The following is a 22,407-nucleotide window of genomic DNA, read 5'->3' on the forward strand; positions in this document are numbered from 1 at the left end:
AAGTAACTTGCCATATCTTTAGGACAGGGAATCGTTTTGCAACTTGGCGGGAGGCATCTGCTCTAAATTTAGTTAGGCTCATCCTGATACTTGTATTTCAAAGAGAGGATGGCGGGACCTTGTGAAAAACATTTCTGGGTGATTTACACACATTTCAAAGAAACAGAGAAAGAACTTAAAATTACAAGTTTTCTAAAGTAAATGCTCTGAGGGAACGGACAGGAGTTAAGTGTCTTTCCTTATTTTCAACAGGGAAAATGAAGCCTCTTATGTTTAATTTGCAGTTACCCTTACAGAGGAGAACACGTGTGATTAGAAACGAGCGGCCGCTGTGCACTGACCAGTGTGGCCTCTTGCACGTGGGGGAGAGAGGTCTTCGCTGAATCCACCAGCCTGCTTGGTTGCATTGAGATGTTTTTATCCCTCGGGAAGATCTGAGGCACAGATTCAGAACCACTGTCGTCTGTGTCCCAGAATCCCAGAGATTCTGAGAGGGAGCAGGACTAAACTAAGTGCCCTCACCAAGGCACTCAGTGAATGTGGGGAGTGTGTGCACGCCCATGTGAGGGCTGTTGGTGTGCAGGAAACAGGAAACCGTGGGGTCTGAACCGCGGTGAGAAAATGAGACAAAATATTGAGTTTCCTGGAGAAGCCACTCCCTTTTGAGTTTCAGGCCCAGAGTGTCAGCTACTGATTGCCACCTTAGGGGCCAGGACCCTGCTCTCCTGCCTGACTGGGCCCGTCCCGCTGCCGAGCCGGAGAAAGCCCGTGGGGCCCAGGCAATGGTAGCATTTCCCATTCTGTGGGGCTGGGTGCTCATGGCCACCGTGACAACAGGTCAGATGCCAGGCCGAGAAGGCCCCTCCATGGGCTGAGGGAGGGAAAGAGGGACCAGTAGGCACAGAAAGTTTTGTTCCCTCATCCCAGGCTTTCCAAGATTCTCCCAGCCATAGCACCCTCCCACCTCCTACCCCCGAGGAAGCATCCCTTCCGTCTCCAGTTGCCATTGCTCATGGGCCCCCCTCTGAGATTTTGCGGCAGCTGATTAATTGGGGGAGGGGGGGGCGGGTATCGCTACCCTCAGTACCTTTAGCCTGGCCTGACTGTGTATTTCAGATGCCTCAACAAGCTTGGTGGAGCAAAGGCCCAGGTGGGTCCTGGTACCTCGTGGACAAGCTAAAACCCTGCAGTGCATCCTGAGGGATTCCCAGTACCCCTGGATGAGCTGGTACCAACAGGATCTCCAGGGACAACTACAGCTGCTGGCCACCCTGCGGAGTACCGGGGATAAGGAGGTCGTATCCCATCCTGGAGCAGATTACCAGATGACACGGGTCGATAACACAGAGCTGAGTATGCACGTGGCCAACGTGACCCAGGGCAGAACCCTGTACTGCACCTGCAGCAAAGACACAGTGAGACACCCTCCTTGGACAAATGAATAAAAACCATCCTGGATTGGCAACCACAGACCCAACCTCCTCCCCCGCCCCGACAGCCCCTGTAAGCCTGCTTCCTCTCCCCCCCAGATCCTCCCTTGTCGCCTCTTTTCTATAAACAGGCTCTTTTTTTCCCCCAGTTTATTTATTTTTGAGAGAGAATGTGTGAGAAGGAGGCTGTGCACCAGGGGGAGCAGGAAAGGGGTAGAGAGAGGAAGAGAAAGAGAGAGAGGCAGAGAGGGAATCCCAAGCAGGCTCCAAGCTGCCAACGCAGAGCCGGACCCGGGACTCCATCTTGCAAACCGTGAGATCATGACCTGGGCCGAAATCAGGAGTCGCACAGCCAACCGACTGTGCCTCTCTGTAGACTCTTCCTGCTGCCCTTTTGGTGAACACTCCGCCTGAGTAGCATGGCGATTTGACCACAGGCTCCGAACGGCTCCGTGGCAGACCACTCTGCCACTTGGGAGCTTTGGGAGAAACTTGGTTTCTGTGCCTATAAAGTACAGACAGCAACTCCGCCCAGCTCAGAGCTTGCTGTGAGGATCGAAAGGCACGATTCTTCACAATATGCCTACATAACTAGCCAATACATTTTAATACCAGAGGAGCGCTGGAAAGAAATCTGGAGAAATTCTGGGACCTCAGAAAGGAGGAAGAATGCGTATCTCAATAGGTAGCCCCTTCATCCACACCCCTAGAATAAACACCCGCTTTTCCAATTAGATCCCCATATGCCGTGCTCACCACCACCTAAACATCTCACACCCCAATCTCAAGTTGATCTCCTCTCCCTCCAGAGAGGGCCTGACCTGGGAAGGACCAGGGTCTGGAGCCACAGCAGAGGGCTCGCCAAACGTCGACTAAAAAACCATAGCTCAGAACTGGGTTTGCAACCTGAGCAAGGTCATACACGGAGTGAGGGCCACACAAGGAGCCTAGGGCCCCAGGCAAATGGACCAGAACCAGCAGGCCGGCGCAGGGCCTGGAGAGAGGCCCGGGTCCTGGGAGCCCTGCAGAGACGGTAGGCCGAGAGGCTGCTGCTCCACTCTGCCGCGAGCTCGGAACATCTCTATCCCAGACGAGCAGGTAACTGGGGTGCAAGGTGGGAGTGAACTAGAAGACATCTCAAAGGAACCTCAGTCCCGACGGTGGTCTGGGTGGCTGCGAGGCTGGGCCACTGTCAAGTGTCCTTTCCTCAGTGCTTGTGGAGAGGGAGTTTGTCCACTAGGGGGCACCATCTGCCCATAGTTCTCCATGATCGGCTCAGACCGATAGTCTGGCATGGGTCACAGGTGAGTCTTCTCTCGGCCCCCTCTCCAGTGTGTGGTGAACACCTGCGCGGCTCTAGAGGACAAGAACGGTGATGGGGAGCAGGGCTAGAGCCTGGCCCAGGGCACTGGGGACATTTGGGTATCTGTTCTCTCATCCCTCCAAGAAGGGTACCTCTGAGAACGCCCCGCTTAGATCCTTCCTCCGAGGCCAGCAAGAGGCTGTTATACACTGAGATGGCAGGGCAGAGAGGCCAGGGCCACCTGCCCTTAAGGAAAGCTGAGGCCCTCTGCTGGCAGCTTTTGAAACTCAGCCAAGCACCTCCTGCTGGAGCGATGGAGGGCACCGTTGCTCTGGTTGATGGGTTTGCTTCAACCCCAGTTCCCGGGAGCTCCCTGGAGACTTCCCAGACGCAAATCTGTTCACTTGGACCATGAACTATGCCTGAATACCACTTCCTAGCCCCTCGATTCCTAGCTGATTGAACTAGCCCTCCTAGATTGGCAGATGGTAGGGATTCACACTTTTTGATTAGATTATCAAATTTGATTGATGCTTTTTGATTAGATTATTTTATTTATCCGTTATCCAGATAAGAAATACTGATCTATGTGATGTCGTCTCCTGTCTACAGGCTGGTGAGAGTGATTTGTCCATGTCTTTACAAAGTATATTTAGCTTCATTTTCTCATTCAATACTTTCAAATGCCCTCTTAGGCAAGTACCACCATTTGTTGCTTTTTATTTTTGCTTTTATTTTAATAGGGAAATGGATGCTCAACAGTGATGTCACACAGGTAATCGTCATACAGCTAGGACTCAAGTAGAGGAATTCTAAGTCAGATCTGTGACTCTCAACACCTCATGATGCTGCCTTTTTGCATAATGAATACATTGCCACCGGGACAAGGCATCTCTGCCCCTTCCAGAAAGGCGGCTCCCGTCGTGGTGCAGACATGGTCAGAGAGCTCAGGGAAAACCACACACGATGTGGCAGCAAGTCAGGTGGGTGTCCTGCAGAGACCCTAAGTACCCTGCAGACTTGTCCTAGGATTCAGTGGCTCCAGATGGGAATAGAGAGTTATACATATTAAATCTAATTATTTGAAGGGAAAGTAATATATTTTGATGGTGTAAATTAGGTTCTGCTCTGTAGTTATCTCCATAGTTTGAGTTGGTTTGAAACTTATGGGATTCTGGGACAGGCAGGTAAATACAGTCACTTAAGACTTTGTTCTCCTTTGTCTCAGCCATCCTCTCAATTAATCAATACATGCGTAGAATACCCACTCCGTTTTCAGTCTTTTACTAGATATGGTGTGACTTTCAAGAAATATCAGGCATGTTTCCTCTTTACCTCCTCCAAATTTTAAATCCTCTTCTCCTTTATTCTTTCATTTGGAAGGTCCTTGGAGAGCAGAAAACATGAGCTCAAAATTACACTTGCAGCTCTGAGAGGCAGAGGAAGGAGGATGGGGCCTCTTTGTTATCATTCAGATTCCTGAGCCCTGAACAGAAATATAGCCCATATTTATGGTCCCTACACCACCATTTCAGGGCTTCTGAGCAGGAGAACAAGCGTGGGTCTCCTGTGAAGGCAGGGGCTTAGATACAGTTGGGCTTAGGAAGAGGGAGTTGATAACGGGCTAATAATTATTAGGGCTTAGGATCCATGCAAGTCCCTTGAGTGTAGGCACACATCCATGAGTACCCTGGTGGGGCTTATTAAGGATAAACTGGAATAAAGTGGGGTTGGTAGACAATGAATCCTGACACAGATTAGCAGTTAGCCAAGCTGAGGAGAAAATATAGAATACTAGAAAACTTTACAAAATTGTATAATAGTTGGGGTTGTGAATTTAAACTTATTTTTCTACTTTTGTGGGTTCTCCTCGTTATATACAATGAGTGTTTAGGGTTTCTGAAATCAGGGAAACACTTCAAAAACAAAGCAACTCTATCTGACAATTGCCTATCTAAATGATATTACCATGTACTTGTCTTGCAGTTATAGTTTTTGACCTCTACCCAAATAAATACAATAATGTTGTAAAACTTCCTTTTTGTATTTTATGCCTAAGAGCCTCTTCCATACAGGCTGGGAAAGACAGGTGCCTGACACCTGAGGAAAGGGAACATATATTGGTAAATTCTATCACAATGTTCTCTGGCTCTCGGATATAACTTGATTGATTGATTGATTGATTGATTGATTTTGTCTGTGTGTGTGGACATGAAAATAGTTTCCATCCAAGTTGAAGAAAGACAAACACAGATGTAAAGAAATGGTGACAGGGAGACCTGGATGGTTCAGCCAGTTAAGCCTCAGTAAATTTGGCTTGATTTTGTTGGCTCAGGTCATGATCTCACAGTTCATGAGTCCGAGCCCCTCCTTGGACTCCATGCTGACAATGCAGAGCCTGCTTGGGATTCTCTCTCTCCCTTTCTCTCTGCCCCTCCCATGCTCTCTCTTTCTCTCTCTCTCTCTCTCAAAATAAATTTTAAAAAAAACTTAAAAATTATAAAAGAAAAAAGAAATGATGACAGATTACCAGTCATCCCTTGGCAAAGACTTAAAAATGGGATTATCACTTATTGAGGGCCTACTGTGTGCTAAATATTATGCTCCATGCCTTACATAAGTTAACTTATGTACTACTGGTCCCATTTTATAGATATATTCAAACAAGACAGGTTAAATTACTTAATTCCTTGCCTAAGGACACAGAGTTAGTAGCTGTTGAAGTTGGGATTAAATACCAAATTGGATCCCAAATCCATGCTCTTTCAGGCACACTAAGCCTGGGATCATACTTTTGGGCATCTAGAAATGAGATAAACTTACATTGGAGGGGGAGATGTTGGAAATCAAAGAGTAGAGGGATAGCAGTCTCAGCAGGGAGCCAGCTAAACTGACAGAATCCAGACAGCAAAGCATATTGAAGGCCGAAGGGAAGTCAGGCAGGTGGCCAGTCGAGGGGGTAGCAGCCAGGAGAACCAACTATGTGGTAGGTAGGCAGCAGCAGGAAGTTGTGACAGCAAGAAGCTGACCTCATATGGGCTTCCAGCAACATCTAGGAAGAGTAAGGCAGAGCCCCAGGCTTATAGGAGCTGGGGAATGAGACAAGGTTGTCAAGACAAAGACAGCATTAATGGAACTGGGATTAAAAGGTAGGGTGGGGTTGCTTCACTGCAGGAACAGAACAGAGTCCCAGTTACTAGATTTGGGCTATTCAGTAGAAAAGGGTAATGACAAGTTTGGCTTGGTGATGAGTTAAACTTCTCTTAACTAAGGATAGCATTGGCCCCACGTCTTGGGCTGCTGTTGTAGATGGGGTCCTAGAGATTATAGGTATGCCAACTGAACAGCTCAAGGTAGGGATATGGGCTACAGAGAGCCAGCCAAAAGCAAGTTTGAATGCATATTTTATAGTTGAAGCAAATCCTACATGTGATTTACTAACATTTAATAATCTCTTAAAAACAAACCACCACCACCAACAACAACAAACCATAGAGCAACAAGGAGCACTGGTTTGATTTTAGTCAAAGTAGCTGCCAGACACCCCAAAGTAAGATAATGAAGGTACCTAGTACTGCTGACTTTTCAACAGACCTGGGAGCAATGATCTTGGGGTTCCTTGGCAGTGTCAGCCCCTGGACTGGCTTCTCAACCCCCATCTTTAGCTTCCAATGGGCAACTTGATTCTACTCCAATTGTTATAGACAATGACTTCAAATCAAAGCTTTTTTCCACCCTGATTCCCTATGGAACAGAGCTCATTTTATGGTTTCTGAAATCCTCCTGTCCTTGAAACAAACACACAAAGGAAGACTTGCAAATTGTAAGAAGTCTTGAAAGTCTCATCAGGACAGTAGCTAACATTAATTTCTGTGCACAAGCATAGGCTCTAGCCTTATCTTCACCTTGTTTTTGTGAGATCCTGGCCTACTCGCTCACATTTAGCTTTGGGGATCATAGCTTTTCAGCCTTGAGAACAGTGGTTACAGAGGATATCCCCTTACTCAATGGAGCAGCATGCTCTCCAAAATCCTAACATGTTTTATGATTTGAGGAAACTGATAAATACCCTCCCCTGCTCCATTTTCTCCACATAACTTCTGAACAAATGGAGGGAGACAAAGGGGTAAGGCAGATGGGAAGGGAAACTTCTGGCAAGGTTACTTACAGAGCTGATAGAAAATATGGCTTAGACACATGGCAACAAGGGATTCCCAAGGCTGCAACTTAAAATTAGAAAGATGTATCCCACCGTTCAGGATCCTCTACCAGTGGCGGACTCTACCATATTTTCTACTAAAAACATAAAGTGCAAATAAATAAACAAATAACCTTATAGATGCCAGGTGTTCTCCCCTTTCAGTGGCATTTGTCTCCCACTAAAGGGCCTCTTAGATTTTAGTCTAACTTGTTTCAGGAAAATAGATAAGTGTTAAGTTATTAAATTCATCTGCTTCTCTTACTCTTAAATGGAAACAAACAATGTTATGTGGTGATGTTTTGGAGCCCTTAAGAGGATTCTTTCAAGGGTTCTCCATAAAAATGGGATCCCCAGGAATGAAACTGATAGGAAGTTCAAGTTCTTATTTGATTTATATCACACAAAACAAACAAACAAACAAACAAACAAACAAACAAAAACCACCTGACAGAGTTGGTAATAGTGGACCAATGGGAGTCAACATCCTAAAATGTGATGGGATCCTCCCTAGGGCACAAACCTGTTAGTGACAGAAACTGATTCAGTGCCCACCTGGTACCCTAAAGAATGGACCGTGTTCTAACATTGAGAGTCTCCCTTTTAGCCCATACAAAGGTGACCTGGGTCTATTTAGTTGGTAACTTGTGCTCTAGGGACAAGAACATAGCTAAATTTTTTGAGATTCTGGGTTCTGAATTGATACTAATTTGTGGTGTTTGTGGTGGTAGGGAAGACTTATAATCAGTGCTGTCCTCTGATCAGTGTGGGGCTTTTGAAAATTGAGGGATAAATGGATTTTTTCAACCTAAGTCATCCCTGGAGTAATTCAATGGGGCTCTGAAACCATCTAGAATTTATTTCCATATTTCCTATGTGCATTGGCGAGAATGGAAGGGGTGCATTTGTTTTTTACAACTGGTAGAATCTCTACAATATCTCTTGGGTCTGTGAAGTGAGGGCTTTTATCATAGAAAGGGCTAAGAGAAAGTTGGTGGGACTTTCCCTTAGTAAATCTAAACCATCAGCACATTGTTGAGGTCAGTACTACCAACACAGACTTGAAATATGCTGGGTGATAATTTGTATTTTAATCTCATTCAGTTCTTCAGTTGGCCATGTCATAAGAGTGGTGGGGAACGATAGTGTTTGATTATCGCATGGTAACACCAATTATAGTGGCTGTTCCATATGTAGCCTCCTTACTAGAGCAAATAAATTCAGTCCTTCACACTCAGTATGCAACTATCCATCTGGAAAATGTATTTTTGTACATTGCATTGAGAAGCTCAGAATTAATTCGTTTTCATTTGTCAGGGACAACAGTATTTTTTTACCTCCATGCTCAAGCAGTCACCATTGCTCTGCCCCTGAAACTGAATATAGTCTTTAAGGAACTTGACAATCTCAAAGGGTACCAGGCTGATCTATTGTATTGATGATACCATGTTGGTAGGATGAGATAACAGGGAGTAGCAAGTTTCCTGGGTGTCTTGGAAAGGCAGATATGTGATAGTGGGCAGGTGATGCAACCAGTAAAATACAGCCACCTGCTACTACAGGCAGGTATATGTTGGATTCCTCTGCTGAACTGAACATGTTTTATATTTGTGCTCCCTACTGTGAAGAATGGTCTCTGAAGATCTCTAACTTTTGTAAGCAACATCCATCTCATTAGGATATCATGCTCTGAACCATGTAATGAGAGATCTATAAAGTTGCTAGTTTAGGAAGACAGTAAGTCAGAGAAGACTTTGCAGCCAGCACAGGTTGAAGTACAATTGGCTATTTGTTAGTTGTAAACTCTGTTGATTCAATGGTGCTGGAAGTATCTTTAGTGTACTGAATGAAGCTCATGTCAAAACCTAATAAGAAAATCAAAATAGAGATCCCAAAACATGGTAGCAAATTCATGCTCCTTTTTCTTTTTTGGGAAATAGCTTCTGGTTTGCCACTGGGGTCTAGTGGAGACTAAATGCCTGACTCCAGATCACCAGTTGGCCATGAAACTTGCTCTAGGTGGGTAACTGTTACTGATTTGGACATATGCTCAACAACATTCCATCCCCAACTTCTAGTGTAATGGGCCAGAGGTAAATTAGGCCCCGAAAATCCAAATAAATTGCACTAGCAATTGCCCTGGGAAATCTTTCCTTAAGCCACACTATGACCTCAAATAGATTTCTTCATAAACCGTTCACTGAGGATGGAAAGACTTTACTGGTTGACAGGTTGATTCTGATTGCACATCTACTAATGTGATAATAAAACCCCTCAGAGGGATGCCCTGAGGGAAAGAGGAGAATGGGATTCTTCTCAGGAGACAGAAGTTCAATCAACACATCTAGTTTTCTTACCTGGGGTAGGGTTTATGTGAATTTCTTGAGAGTGGCTAGTGGTCTGCCCTGACAGACACTCAGAAGGAGGGAGATGGACGGAATGGGGATTAGCTGTTTGGGGAAAAATAATGTAGTGGGATTTTTCAGGGTCAGTTTGGAGCAGGAGAATATTGTATCCCATGAGAATTCTCACCAAAATGCTCTCACTTTTGAGGAATTTAAGAATCGTATAGATAAGCGGGTCTGTTCTGAAGTCCTTCTTCATTCTCCCGAGTGCTTTTTAGTGGCTCCATAAAAAAGTGATGGGGCCAAATGGAGCTTATGTACCTGCCTACCACCACTGCTGCAGATTCAGTGTGCCAGCATCAGTGACCAATCTCAGCCCTGATGTAGTTCTGATGTAGTGCTGTACCCCAGGTCCCCTGGCAGCCCCTTTCATCATGGAGGGAGTAGCTATTGTCCTTACTGAAAATGACATAGTCTGTATTTGATCTTTCTTTTCCTTGCCACCTTCCCAGCACCATCATCCTTGAATTAACTAATGCCTTACATATCCTACAAAAAAAGGAATGTATTTTCCTTTTTTAAAACTATTTATTTTGAGAGAGAGAGAGGGAGGGAGAGAGAATGAATGGGGAAGGGGCAGAAAGAGAGGGAGAGAGAGAGAATCCCAAGCTGACTCCATGCTGTCAGCACAGAGCCCATTGTGGGGCTTGATCTCATGAAATGTGAGATCATGACCTGAGCCAAAATCAGGAGTTGGATGCTTAACCAACTGAGTCACCCAGGAGCCCCAGAATGTATTTTCCAACCAAGGAAGCCACTGTACAGTGACAATAGTGAGACAGTAGGCTGATGCCCATGGAATGCAGTGACCTTGACATATGCATTATCACCTAGAATCAAGTAGCCTTATAAGATAACAGAATAAACTACTGAAATCATAGTACCATTTTAAGGTGGGAAACATCTCCAGAGGGTAAGGTGCTCTCTTGCAAAAACCATCTGTTTTTCCATAGGTAAAATGTCAGTTAATATCATATCTGAAGGTAAAGTTCTCACAATTGCCTTAATAATCTGTACACAAAATGTTGCTTTTCAACACTGCAAGCTGGGGTTTACTCAGTTCAAGGTTTTCAAACCCTAGAGAGGACAAGATTTCCTGCTGGCACTTTGCTTCCTGAGAGGAGTTCTCTTGTCCTCTAGCTAGACTGTAAGTTTCCCATAGCCTACCTGTGGTGGCCACAGGCAGTACCCTCTAAAATTCATTTTTGTTTTTGTGCTTTTGATCTTAAGTAACTATTCATTAAAACTCTCAGGAGGTAACTGGAGCTGCAGGGGTGAGATGAAAACACAGGGAGTAAGGAAGAAAAATGCAAGAGTAACAGTTACAGAGAATGGAGTCCCTGCAGCAGCAGGCATAATAGAAGGGGCAAGCATATATGGCAAAATCTGGCCCCAATTCCCTGTTACACCTGCTGTGTCATATGCCTCAGTTCACTTTTGTATTAACCTCCCATGACTCAAGCCTCTATCCACAACTCTGCAAAATGAATGACCAGGATCTATGCCTGGTATAGAGAGTCATGTGGGCAAGGAGAAACAGAGTGCAATACCTCCTATAGTCTCCTTCTTAGGAGCCTTTTCCCTCACCTGTATGTCTAATCAGCTCTCTCTTTGTCATATTTCCTTCTTCCTTTTGTTATGTGCAATTCAACAAAAGTGCACATTAATGCAGTGCAAGTAGTAGGGATTTATCACCCAAAATGGTGGACTGGCCTTTTTTTTCAATAGGTCAATGATCCCTTTGTTAGAACACAATCCCCACTTGATAAAACTTCAACTGCCTAAGGGGTAATGAGTTTGCCATCTTTTATCAAATGGAGAAGACAAAGGGTTATCATGTAAGGTCACAGTCTAGGGATGTACAAATCACTCACTCCGTTGGGCAGAAGGGAGACAGGCATGCCTGATGCAATCCAGGGCATCTACTCAAGGTTTAATTGTGAGGCTGGACACAGGGACAGGCTGTGCCACATGATCAGAATTCCTGCCATGGGAGCTCAGTTGTTTTTGATTGTGTTTCTAATCCAGGACATGTAGTTAAAGATTTTGGTATAGATGCCAACATCAGCTCTCAAAACACATCCATCTGCAAAAGCCAATATTCCTTGAAGGACCCCATTGCAGACTGCTGGGGCAGCTGTGACTTCCTGCCAGGAAAAAAAAAAAAAAAAAAAGGAAACTAGGTTATCTTATCTTTCTGGCAAAAACACAAAAGAAATAAAATGGGAAAACTAAGACATTAAGAACATACTACCTTGCAGGACAGCCTCCTTCCTGGCACAATGCCTAAACACAGCATACCTTCCTGGATCTTGTAGGTTTTATAGGCATTGTGGCACTCACGCCTGGAGATTATGGAGATGTTCACGTTCTGCAGTGAGTCAGGATCCTTGGCTAGAGGACAGAAAGACACAGGGCTTCCGTAAGAGTCAGTAGATAACAAACCTCCTTTTTTTCCTTGCCCTCTTTTTCAACATATTCCTTCTGGCAGAAAGGAAAAGAGATCAAACACTGAGAGAAATCAAAATGTGGCTACTTGGACAGCAGGAAATGATCAGATTAACAATTTCTCACGATACGAGTGTCGATCTCTTTATAAAAGAGATTAAATTCTTGGAAGTGACATGTAAATATGAGACATTTCTGCAATGAAATGAAATAAATCACTTTAAAATTTTCTAGAACTTTAAACGTTTCAAGAATATCCTTTGATATGGAATTCTGATTTATTTTATTTTTTGAGCTTTTATGTTTGTCTTTTAGTTGAAATTCATCACTGACTCCTTTTTAAATTTTTTTTATTGAAATATATTTGACTTGTAACAATGTGTAAATTTTAGGTGTATAATGTGCTGATTTGATACATTTATATACTGTGGGTTTTTTTTAAGTTTATTTATTTTGAGAGAGAGCAAGAGAGAGCAGGGGAGAGGCAGGGAGAGAAGAAGAGAGAGAGAATCCCAAGCAGGCTCTGTGCTGTCAGTGTGGAGACCGATGCGGGGCTTGAATTCACTAACTGCGAGACCATGACCTGAGCCAAAGAGTCGAATGCTTAACCGGCTGAGCCACTCAGGCGCCCTGATACATCTATATATTGTAATAAGATTGCCATCATAGTTAGCACCTCTATCATGTCACATAATCATTTCTTTTTTGTGGTGGAATAATTAAGATCTAGTCTCTTAGCAAGTTTGATCATATCATGATATTGCTGTCTGTATTCAATATGCTATGTCTTGGGTCTCCAGAACTTCTTTAACTACTGGTTGCAAGTATGTACCCTTAAACAACATCTCTCTTTTTAGAGTTTGAAGGAATTTAGAGAGCCTAGTTTTTCATTTGTCAGATCAGAAAAAGTCAGTATCTGCTAAAAAAATTATTTCATAAGCCAGATCAAAATGTATTGCATTTTTTGGTTATGTCGAATCTCTTCTTGCCCAAGTAGCATATGCCGGATGAGTCAAACATACTGCTCATCAGAGGGACATTTGCCTATTTTCAAAACTCAAATGGAATGAATCTCAGAGGTCAAAGAATTTCTACCTGTGTCGAGGACATAATGTTAAGTGAAATAAACCAGACACAGAAAGACAAGTACTGTATAATCTCACTTCTACATGGAATCTAAAAGAAGCCAAGCTCACAGAAACAGAGAATAGAATGGCGGTTGCCAGAGGCTGGTGGGTGGAAGATATAGGGGTATGTTGATCAAAGGGTACAAACTTTTAGCTATTACACAAAGAAGTGCTAGAGATTTAATGTACAGCCTGGTAGCTATAGTTAATAACATTGTACTGTGTACTTAAAACTTTCTGAGAGAGTAGATCTTAAGTATCCTCACCCCACACACTTACGTAAAGTAAGTACGTGAGGTGATGGGACCATCATTTCACATTGTATATGTATATCGAACTATGACGCTATGCGCCTTAAATACATACAATGTTTAATTTTCAATTATGCCTCAATAAAGCTAGGGGAAAAAGAATTTTTATTTTCTTTTTTTTTTTTTTTGGAATATTCAAGTAAATGTACCTCAAGGTCTGAAGGTATTTACCAAAGAGCAGTTTAAAAAGGTTGGAGCCATGGCAGCATTCTGAGAATATGTGTACAGCTGCCTCTTGACTCCTGTAAAAGGAGGATTGGGGTAGATGGATGGGTATAAGCTGACAAGCTTGGCCAACGTCAATCTCCTTTCCATACTATAGTGTGTATATCACATGACGAATATTAAATACATAAATACACTTACTCATAAGCTAGTCTTGCATCAGTCTTGCATACAGAAGCCCTGCCTGGGTTGGCACAGTTTGCATATTTATTTTATGTTGAATACATTAATATTGTTTCATGATATATCAAGGCTTTAAGTTTCTGTATTTGCCTGAAATAGTTTGAAAACATCTGCTACAGTTTGTGCCACATTTTAGAGGTCATAAAACTGATGCCCCAAAGGCAAAGTGACCACCTGTCACACAGCAAATTAAGACTAGGATACAAATGTCTTCTTTCCACTAACACCATTTCTATCATGTCTGGAAGCATAGATGGTAGCAGGAGACAGTGGGAAAGGAAGCTCAAAGGACTCCCTCACTAAGGTACAGGGAAAGGGAAAAGAGATGAAAAAATGAATTAAGAGGTCAGAAGGAAGCCTCACTGGGAAGAGTTGCAGAAACCAAGAATAGAGAGGCAACAGAGGCGTCTCCTACTCTGAGAGAACAGATTATCTTGAGGTCACTCACAGGCATCACATAGGTTGTAGGCCCACGTGGAGACCATGCACATGGCTTCTTCAGGGGCAGGTTCCTCAGGCAGGCTGACCAGTTTCACATAGTCATTGAGTTCAATGTTTTCTCTCAGCTTGATTAACATCAGGTCGTATTCAATAGAAGTGACTGAGAAGTGTGGATGATGAATCATCTTCTCATAGCCAACTACTTGTATATCTTTCTCATCATAGTTTGATGGATTTGTAATCCCCAATATAACCTGAAGCTTTCTGGAACAATGTAGTTGTTTGAGAGAAGACTTGACAGAGATTATTTATCCATCCATTTGAGCCTTTATTGGCCCCTTCCCACAGACCTTTTTCTCTACCACTGGACGTCCCCAGAAGACCTCCCTAAGTCCACTTAACTGAGCAGTGGCACCAGGCAGGGTTCTGGGTCTGTGCCCAACCTGAAACCCCAAAGCATAAAGTGGTGTTGGGGGCTTACTACTTACGGTAAGTTGCAGTGTGCAGCTGTGATCACCCATAAGGGGTGAACCAGAACTCCAGCACAGGGCAAGTAATCAGATTTCAAGTAGACCAGGTATGGAGGAGTGATGTCAGTTTGGTAATCTGGATCAAAAGCCAGGGCAACTGGAGAGAGAAACATAGGAAGTTCTGAGAGTTTTGCAGGGATCTCTGGGAAAAACAAAGGAAAATTACTTAATACACTTATGTTCCCCCTACCCTTCTAATACCTTTGTCTGTAAGCTGAATTTGTAAACTGGCTTACTTTGTTCTAAAAACGTGAAGAAAAGGATACAAACATATCAATTTTCAAAAGATACGGGTATTTCCCCTTTTGTTGTCAATAAATATTTTTCAAATTAAATACAAGCTTTCTAAATACTTTCTACAATTCAGCGAACATATGTTAAATCAACTCATAGAGAACTTTATGTTTTTACCTTTTTTGAGAATGCTTTTATCTATCTCATCCCTTTCCCCTACAACAATGAAAGGCAAAACAGTACAAGTGCCATTTAAAAAACGGACCAGCTGCTAACAGAATCTGAGGAGGGGGAGATAATTTATTCATTCAGCAAGTAAGTACTGAGCATCTAGCAGGCGCCAGGCTCTGTTTTAGGTGCTGGAGCAACATGGGGAACAAAGCAGATAAATATCCCTGCTCTTGTACATTCTGATGAGGGGAGACATTCAATAACAGTAAACACAATACATAAGTGAATGATACAGCATGTTAGATGGTGATTGGTGCTGCGGAAAAAATAGTACAACAGGGAAAGAGGGAAAGGTAGTACTGGGATGTGCATGAGTGTGGTGGGGCCTTCTGCAATACTACATAGACGTCAGGGTCAGTAGACCTGTGGACAGCATGAGTCATGACCAATGAAATGAAGATGAGGGAGTTAGATCATCAGATATCTGGGTCATTGGGGTTCCAGGTGGAGGAAACAGCTGGAGCAAGTGTCCCAAGGCTCATTTAAGGAGCGTCACAGAGGCTGGTGTGGCTGGCATGGAAGGTGAGGGGGAAAAGAGCAGGAAAGCACAGAGACTGCAATGGTGACGTAGGGTTTTATAGAATATCATTAGGATGTGGACTTTCTTCTGAAGGAATGTTAAGCCACATCAGGGTTTTGTGTAAGGCAGTGATAGTCATTTCCTTATGGAAAATTGTGAAGTGTAGGAGTAGAAAGCAGAGAGGTCTGTTGGAGAATAATGTGATAATCCAGGCAGGAGATGGTGGTTTGGCCATCATGGGCAGTGGAGGTGATGAGATGTGATTGGATTTAGGATATATTTAGAAGATAGAGCCAATGAAATTTTTCCAAATAGATTGGATGCTGGGTGTGAGAGAAAGAGCTTTTATGCATACCTCTAAGGTTTTTGCCTGAATAACTGGAATCTGCCAGGACAAGACCAAATACCCTCTAATGCTCTGCTATGTCCATTAGTTGGACCTCTGCTTTCAACCCCTGCCTCTGCTTTTCATTCCCTCATGCGCACATTGGTCCTGTTCTAGACAGGCCCAGGGTTGGGCCAGTCTTCCTTGAGAGCAGGTCTGGTATTGGGGTGTCAATGTCCCCGTCTCCCCAAAGAGCATACAAGCAATCAGCTGAGATGAGGCAGATGGGCAGTGGCACAGTTGGAAAGCTGGTGGGGATAGTAGTGGCGGTGAGGGAGGGAGAATCCGTTCTTCACTTGTAGCCTGGAGCAGTGCCTTCTGTCTTTATCTATCTTTCGTGATTCCTCCCGGATTTCTTTTTGGCAAATAAAGAGAAGAATGTGGAAGATACTCACCAGTCAGGTTCAAGAGAGCCCAGAAGAGGATAAACTTCATATTGAGGTCAAAAGCCTTTTCAAAGGATGAGTTTCAGCCCAGAGTCTCTGGAAAGGATGGAGAAGAGGGACAGAAAAGGGCTAAGGAAGACACAGCAAGAAGGGGTGTATCATCCAAATATATCATCTGAATTCTTCCGGTGGCAGGATTCAGTTCCAGAAGAGGCGGCCACCAGTCAGGATGGTGTCAGGGTATCAGAAAGATAAGAACTGAGATCAGGTGTCTTGGTCCCTGACACAGTAGCGAATGGATCTGAAATGTAGCATTTTTGTTTTCCTTTTCAGGGGAAAACATACCTAATCTGAGAGATGTCAGGGCTCACAGTGTTTCCACAGTCCCTCCTCTGTGCTCTGGCCTTTGTGAGACTCTGCAATCATGGCCCTCTCCAAACTATACTCAGGACAGTGACTCCTCCCATCTGTGTGATGCTAACCCCTGGTTGTGTGACACAGACATTTGTCTCCAGTGGCCATAACCCAGCCCTCTGGTGCTGGCCTGACCCCTCTGCCTGACACTGAACTCCTCCTTGAGATATATCAGCCTTTTCTTTCATGTCACTGTCCATCCACTCATTTACCCCCCTAGCCAGCCAATAATTTATATTAGGTGTCTGACTTGTGCAAGGCTCCGTGCTCACTGTAGAGGCTGCTTAAATGTGAAAACACTGCTCTGCCTGCAAAGAGCTTATACACTGGTGGGAGTAATGGGTACATAGACAGGCAATTACAAAATAAAGTATTCAGAGCTCAAGCTCTACCTGTACCACTATCTATGTGGAAACATTCGCAAAACACATGATCTGTTAAATGATTTGTATCCAAAGTATGTAAGGAAATTTTAAACTCAACAAGAAAACAGACCGCTCAATAAAAAAGTGGGCCAAATATCTGAACAGATACCTTACAATGACTAAAGGTCATTGTACTAAAGCAGATGCATTAGTCTGCTCAGACTGCCATGATAAAACACCACAGACTGGGTGGCTTAATAAACAGACATGTATTTTCCCACAGTTCTGGAGGCTGGAAGTCCATGATCAAAGTGCCAGAAAATTCATTCCTGGCTTGTAGATAGCCACCTTCTCATGGGACCTACCTCCAAATACAGTCATGTTGGGGTTTAGGGCTTCAATAGATGAATTTTGGGAGGACACAGTTCAGTCCATATCAACAAAGAAGATACACAGATGGCAAATAGCATATGGAAAGATTCTCAACATACATTAGGGAATTACGAACTAAAGCAACAACTACACGCCTTAGAGAATGGCTACAGTTTAAAACAGAACACCAAATGTTGGCAAGGATGTGAAACAACAAGAATGTTTATTTATTGCTGGTGCAATACAAAATGTACAGCCACTTTGGGAGACAGTTTGGTGGTTTCGTACAAAGCTCAACATAATCTTACCACATGATCCAGCCATCACACTCTTCGGGATTACCTGAATGAAAACTTATGTCCACAAAATCTTACACATGAATAATTAGATCAGCTGTAGTCACACTTGCCAAACCTTGGAACCAACCAAGAGGTCCTTACATAAGTAAATGGGTAAGCAAAGTGTGGTACGTCTGCCTTGGAATATTATTTCGTGATTTAAAAAAATGAGTTATCAAGTGATAAAATACATGGGGAATCCTTAAATGCTTATTACTAAGTGATAGAAGCCAGTGTAAAATTATTATATATTTTGAAAAAGTCCATCTATAGAGACAGTAAAAAGATGAGTGGTTGTCATAATTTGAGGAGAAGGGGGCAAGGATGAACAGGTAGAGCACAGGGCATTTTCAGGCCAGTGAAATTATTCTATATGATACTCTAATTGTGTATACATGCCATTATGGGTTTGTCCAAAGCCCTAGTACTATATAACATAAAGAGCAAGCCCTAATATAAACTATGGACTTTAGTTACTAATAATGTGTCAATATTGGTTCATCAGCTGTAACAAATATACCACACCAATGCCAGATGTTAATAGATTGCTCAACGGTAGAATCCAGGTAATGGGTATACAGGTATACACGGTGAAATTCTTTCAGCTTTGTTGCATGTTTAACAATCTTCGTAATAACATGTAGGAGAGTTTTAAATTTTTACTTAAATTCCACTTAGTTAACATACAGTGTAATGTTAGTTCCAGGTGTTCAATGTAGTGATCCAACACTTCCATAAACCTGGCGCTCATCACAAGTGGCCTCCTTAATCCCAATCATCTATTTTTTCACCCATCCCCCTGCCTACCTCCCCTCTGGTAATCATCAGTTTGTTCTCTAGAGTTAAAGAGTCTGTTTCTTGGTTTCCCTTGCTCTCTTTCCTTTTTTTCCTATGCTCATTTGTTTTGTTTCTTAATGGAGGTTGAGGTATTGCCTTAGAACACAAGTTAGATACTTACTTCTTCAGCCTCCATTGTTATAAAGAAGGAGTATCCAAAATTTTACACTCTACCTGGGTCTTAGAAGAGGGAAGGAACTTGTCTCACATAAAAAGGAGAGAAAAACTAGTTCAAAAAGAGGGAAAGCCTTCTGTAAAAGCATGAATATATGTAACAATGTGGTGTGTTTGAGGAACAGCAGCTATGTATTACAGTGAAAGTGTTAAGAACTAGGTCGAGAGATAAGCAGGAATTCTATAACGGAAAGCCTTAGTGTATAAGCCCTGCATATATAAGACTTGTGTAAGTCTTGATTGTGTGGGAGATAAGGATCCAATAAATTTATTACTTGATGAAATTCTATTGAATATTTTGGACAGACTTTAAGCCCACTGTTCATGCCTTGCATAATCCCTAATATCCTCTTCTTAGATGTGGGATGTGTGAATTGCTTCCAACTAATAGAATATGGCAAAAATTATGGGATGTCATTCTGATAATTATGTTAATACATAACACTAACATTGTGTGTGTGTGTGTGTGTGTGTGTGTGTGTGTGTGTGTGTACACACACATCTACCTGACTAGCATGCACAAGAGAGATTTTTCCCACTGGCTTGGGGATGTAAGCAGCCACACTGAGGAAGATTAAGTGTCAAAGAACTATGTACGGATGCCCTCTCTGCACAAAGGATTGCCTCAAGGACCTGAGGGCAGCTTTCAGCCGACAGCCCGCAAAAGGTGAGGATCCTGTGTCACACAACCAGAAGGAAATGAATTCTACCAACAACTTGAGAAAGCTTAGAAATCAAATTCTTACTTCAGAGCCTTACTAGACCCTGAGGAGAGGACCCAGCTAAGTCATACTTGGACTCTTGATTTGTAGAAACTGTGAGAAAATACATGTTGTCTTAAGCTGTTCAGTTTTTGGCAATGTTTTTATGCAGCAGTGGAAAACCAATACAAAGTATACGGTGTGCTGGCACTTTATTAGATATTATTGACTTAGTGGTAAGGGAAATGGGAATCTTGCCCTCACAGATGATGAAGACCCATAGGGGAGACGGATATAACAAGATTTGCCACCATGGATGTCCCAATGGGGGAAAGAAAGGGATGTAGAAAAACACATAGCAGGGACCCTAATGTAAAGGTTAGAAGAAGACTTCCTTGAGGAAGAGATGTTTGGTGCTTAAAGGATGAGTAGAAGTTAAGCAAATGAAGAGATGGGGGAAAAGTCTCTGGAGATATAGACGAGGACTCAAAAGAGAAGAGCATGTACAGAAGAGTGTGAAGAGAGACCCAGAAGAATCCCACAGAATGGACCCTTCAAGAATTGTCAAGTAGGCACTGCCTGCAAAGAAGATCCAGGAGGCAACCAGAGAGCAGATCAAGGGAGCCCATCCTTAGGCTCCATATTTTGGATGGAATAGGCTTTACCTTGCTTCCATGGTGACAGAAAGAAGTCAATAGATAGGGGAAGTGGAAAAATATAAAGAAGTAGAGATAGTCAATACAGCACACCCATGAGGAAGTCAGGGGAGATGTGATCCATATTACAGGTGGACATAGAAGCTGTAGATAATAGGGTCTCACTTCCAGGAAGGATGGAAAAGAATGAGGAAGAAAAGCACTAAGTATGTTTGCAGGGTAGAAGGTGGGAGGTTGAGTGAAGTTATCGCTGATGGCTTTAACCTCCCTGTACTCCCATGCCAGAGGTCACCCAATGAAGATGAAACACTGAAGACAGGAGCAGAGAGGCAAATGCTTGAGGTGGCCATTATGGAGAATTGTACAGACAGTGACATGGGAAATGCAGGATTACCAGTATGTGTTGAAGACATAATTTAAGAGTTACTTAAAAACTCAGATGAGCGTTTTATTAAAGACTCTGGAGGGGCGCCTGGGTGGCTCAGTCGGTTAAGTGGCTAACTTCGGCTCAGGTCATGATCTCGCGGTCCGTGAGTTCGAGCCCCGCGTCGGGCTCTGTGCTGACAGCTCAGAGCCTGGAGCCTGTTTCGGATTCTGTGTCTCCCTCTCTCTGACCCTCCCCCGTTCATGCTCTGTCTCTCTCTGTCTCAAAAATAAATAAACGTTAAAAAAAATTAAAAAAAAAAAGACTCTGGAACAGTATAAATGTGATTCAATAAAAGGGACAGGGGGTGTTGGGCAGTGACTCAGAGATGGGAAGCAGTGAGAAACTAGGAATGAGGCTACTGGAGAAGACAGGCAAACAGAAGGGCTTGCAGTTTGAATGACCAAGGATTACAAGGAAAAGAAGCATCGTTTAATTAAATGGCCTCAGTATCCAAATTTGAGAATTTGATTTTTGTTTATGTGTCAGGATAATCTATGGTCTTACTTGTGACCCAGCTTTTATTGCCTTTTTTTCACTTTTTTACCTTGGTGAGGGATGAAAAGCATAGAACCAACCTTCCTCTGCCATCTCTACAGATGTATGGATTTGCCACCTCTCTCGTGGGATGGAACGCCATACTCCTCTCTCTGCAGCCTTTTCCTTTTGTGGCATTATTCTCTCTCTCATCTCACCGACCCTCTCTCTTCCTCTTCCTATTACCCTTTTTAGCAGATGACCTCATATCGCACTGCCTCTCCCCTCTATGTAACACCATGACCTCTCACTCTAGACCCTACTTTTGGGTCACTTGGAATCCTCTCAATTCTCTATTTTTAAGTGTCTTGGTCAATAGGTCTAGGATGCTATACCTCTCCCCACTATATGCCAGGGTGAGAAGAGGGTTGAGCATCTGTCAGAGCTCTTCCCAGGGGCACAGAGCTCTGCTGAAGTCTGCAGCTACCACCCATAAACAGACAACTCCCTGTTGTTTTTGCTTAGACATCTGAGATCCAGATCTTTGTCTCCAGCTGTCTGCTAGAAATGACCATCTCCATGTCCCTCAGGGATCTCAAATATAACTTGGACCATCCCTCCTACTCATGACCATGCTCCTGATTCTTTACACATGAAAACATTGATTCTCTTCCTATTATCTTTGTGAACCGCCACCTACCCAGTTGCCCAAGTCAGAAACCTGGGCATTATTCCAGGCACTTCCCTTTCTCTTTCTACTCAGTCAATACATGTAAACTGTAGAGACTCTGCTTCTTTAGTCCAAATTCAGAAATTTGATGATGCTCTCTCTACCATGGAGGTTTTAGTGACACCCCCTCTGATTCCAACAAGATAAAAATCTAAATTCCTTCCCCAAACAGGTCAAGCCTTTCACTATCTAACCCTTGCTCATCTCTACATAAGAATCTTTTATCACACCTGGTCTCCTCCTCTACAATTTATTTTCTACCCTCCAGCATTACTTATATACCTATATTATCCAGAACATGCCACATTCTTGTGCTTTTCTGACTTCTACTTAACTATCCCCTCAGCTTTATAAAAGTCTTCCCTAAGTTGTCAATTTGGTGAAACCTTCCCTGGCTCTGACACCCAGAATGGCTTTCTCTGTGCTCTCATGAAACTTCTTATCTCCATTGTAACAATAGTCATCAGGTAGAATAATCGGCTGCTTGATGGAGATGAGAGTCACTCTTTTATCCCTTTCATATGCGGTGCCTACTAAATTGCTGATAACTCAATAATTTTTG

At 43.2% G+C, this 22,407-nt stretch overlaps 1 protein-coding gene and 1 gene segment (V, D, J or C); one reads left to right on the forward strand and one right to left on the reverse strand.

Moving 5' to 3' along the window:
* The first annotated feature begins 634 nt into the window (after nt 1–634).
* Nucleotides 635–2,933, forward strand: LOC122213568. The segment is given in 2 exon segments: nt 635–837; nt 1,117–2,933. Coding segments are annotated over 2 exon segments (384 nt in total).
* An 8,317-nt stretch (nt 2,934–11,250) lies between these two features.
* LOC122213569 (probable inactive serine protease 58) lies at nt 11,251–16,834 on the reverse strand. Of its 2 annotated transcripts, none has more exons than XM_042927647.1 (6): nt 16,703–16,834; nt 16,367–16,453; nt 14,560–14,698; nt 14,079–14,335; nt 11,591–11,730; nt 11,251–11,483 (listed from the first exon to the last, which is right to left on the reverse strand). In XM_042927647.1, exons 2-6 carry the CDS (start codon nt 16,404–16,406, stop codon nt 11,334–11,336), a joined length of 726 nt encoding a protein of 241 aa, XP_042783581.1. In that variant the 5' UTR covers nt 16,407–16,453; nt 16,703–16,834; the 3' UTR covers nt 11,251–11,333. The 2 variants fall into 2 exon arrangements, with proteins under 2 accessions (XP_042783581.1, XP_042783582.1); XM_042927648.1 differs by having other exon boundaries at nt 16,367–16,539; nt 16,703–16,767.
* Nucleotides 16,835–22,407: the final 5,573 nt, after the last annotated feature.

This window comes from Panthera leo, chromosome A2, assembly GCF_018350215.1.
Source record: "Panthera leo isolate Ple1 chromosome A2, P.leo_Ple1_pat1.1, whole genome shotgun sequence".
Lineage (NCBI taxonomy): Eukaryota > Metazoa > Chordata > Mammalia > Carnivora > Felidae > Panthera > Panthera leo.

Coding starts and splice junctions, on each gene's coding strand:
- LOC122213569 (XM_042927647.1), bottom strand. CDS start 16,406: ATGAAGTTTATCCTCTTCTGGGCTCTCTTGAACCTGACTG. Junction 14,699..16,366: donor GGCTCTCTTGAACCTGACTG/GTGAGTATCTTC, acceptor TTCTCTCTCCAG/TTGCCCTGGCTTTTGATCCA. Junction 11,731..14,078: donor CTACAACCTATGTGATGCCT/GTGAGTGACCTC, acceptor TCTGTCCTCTAG/CCAAGGATCCTGACTCACTG.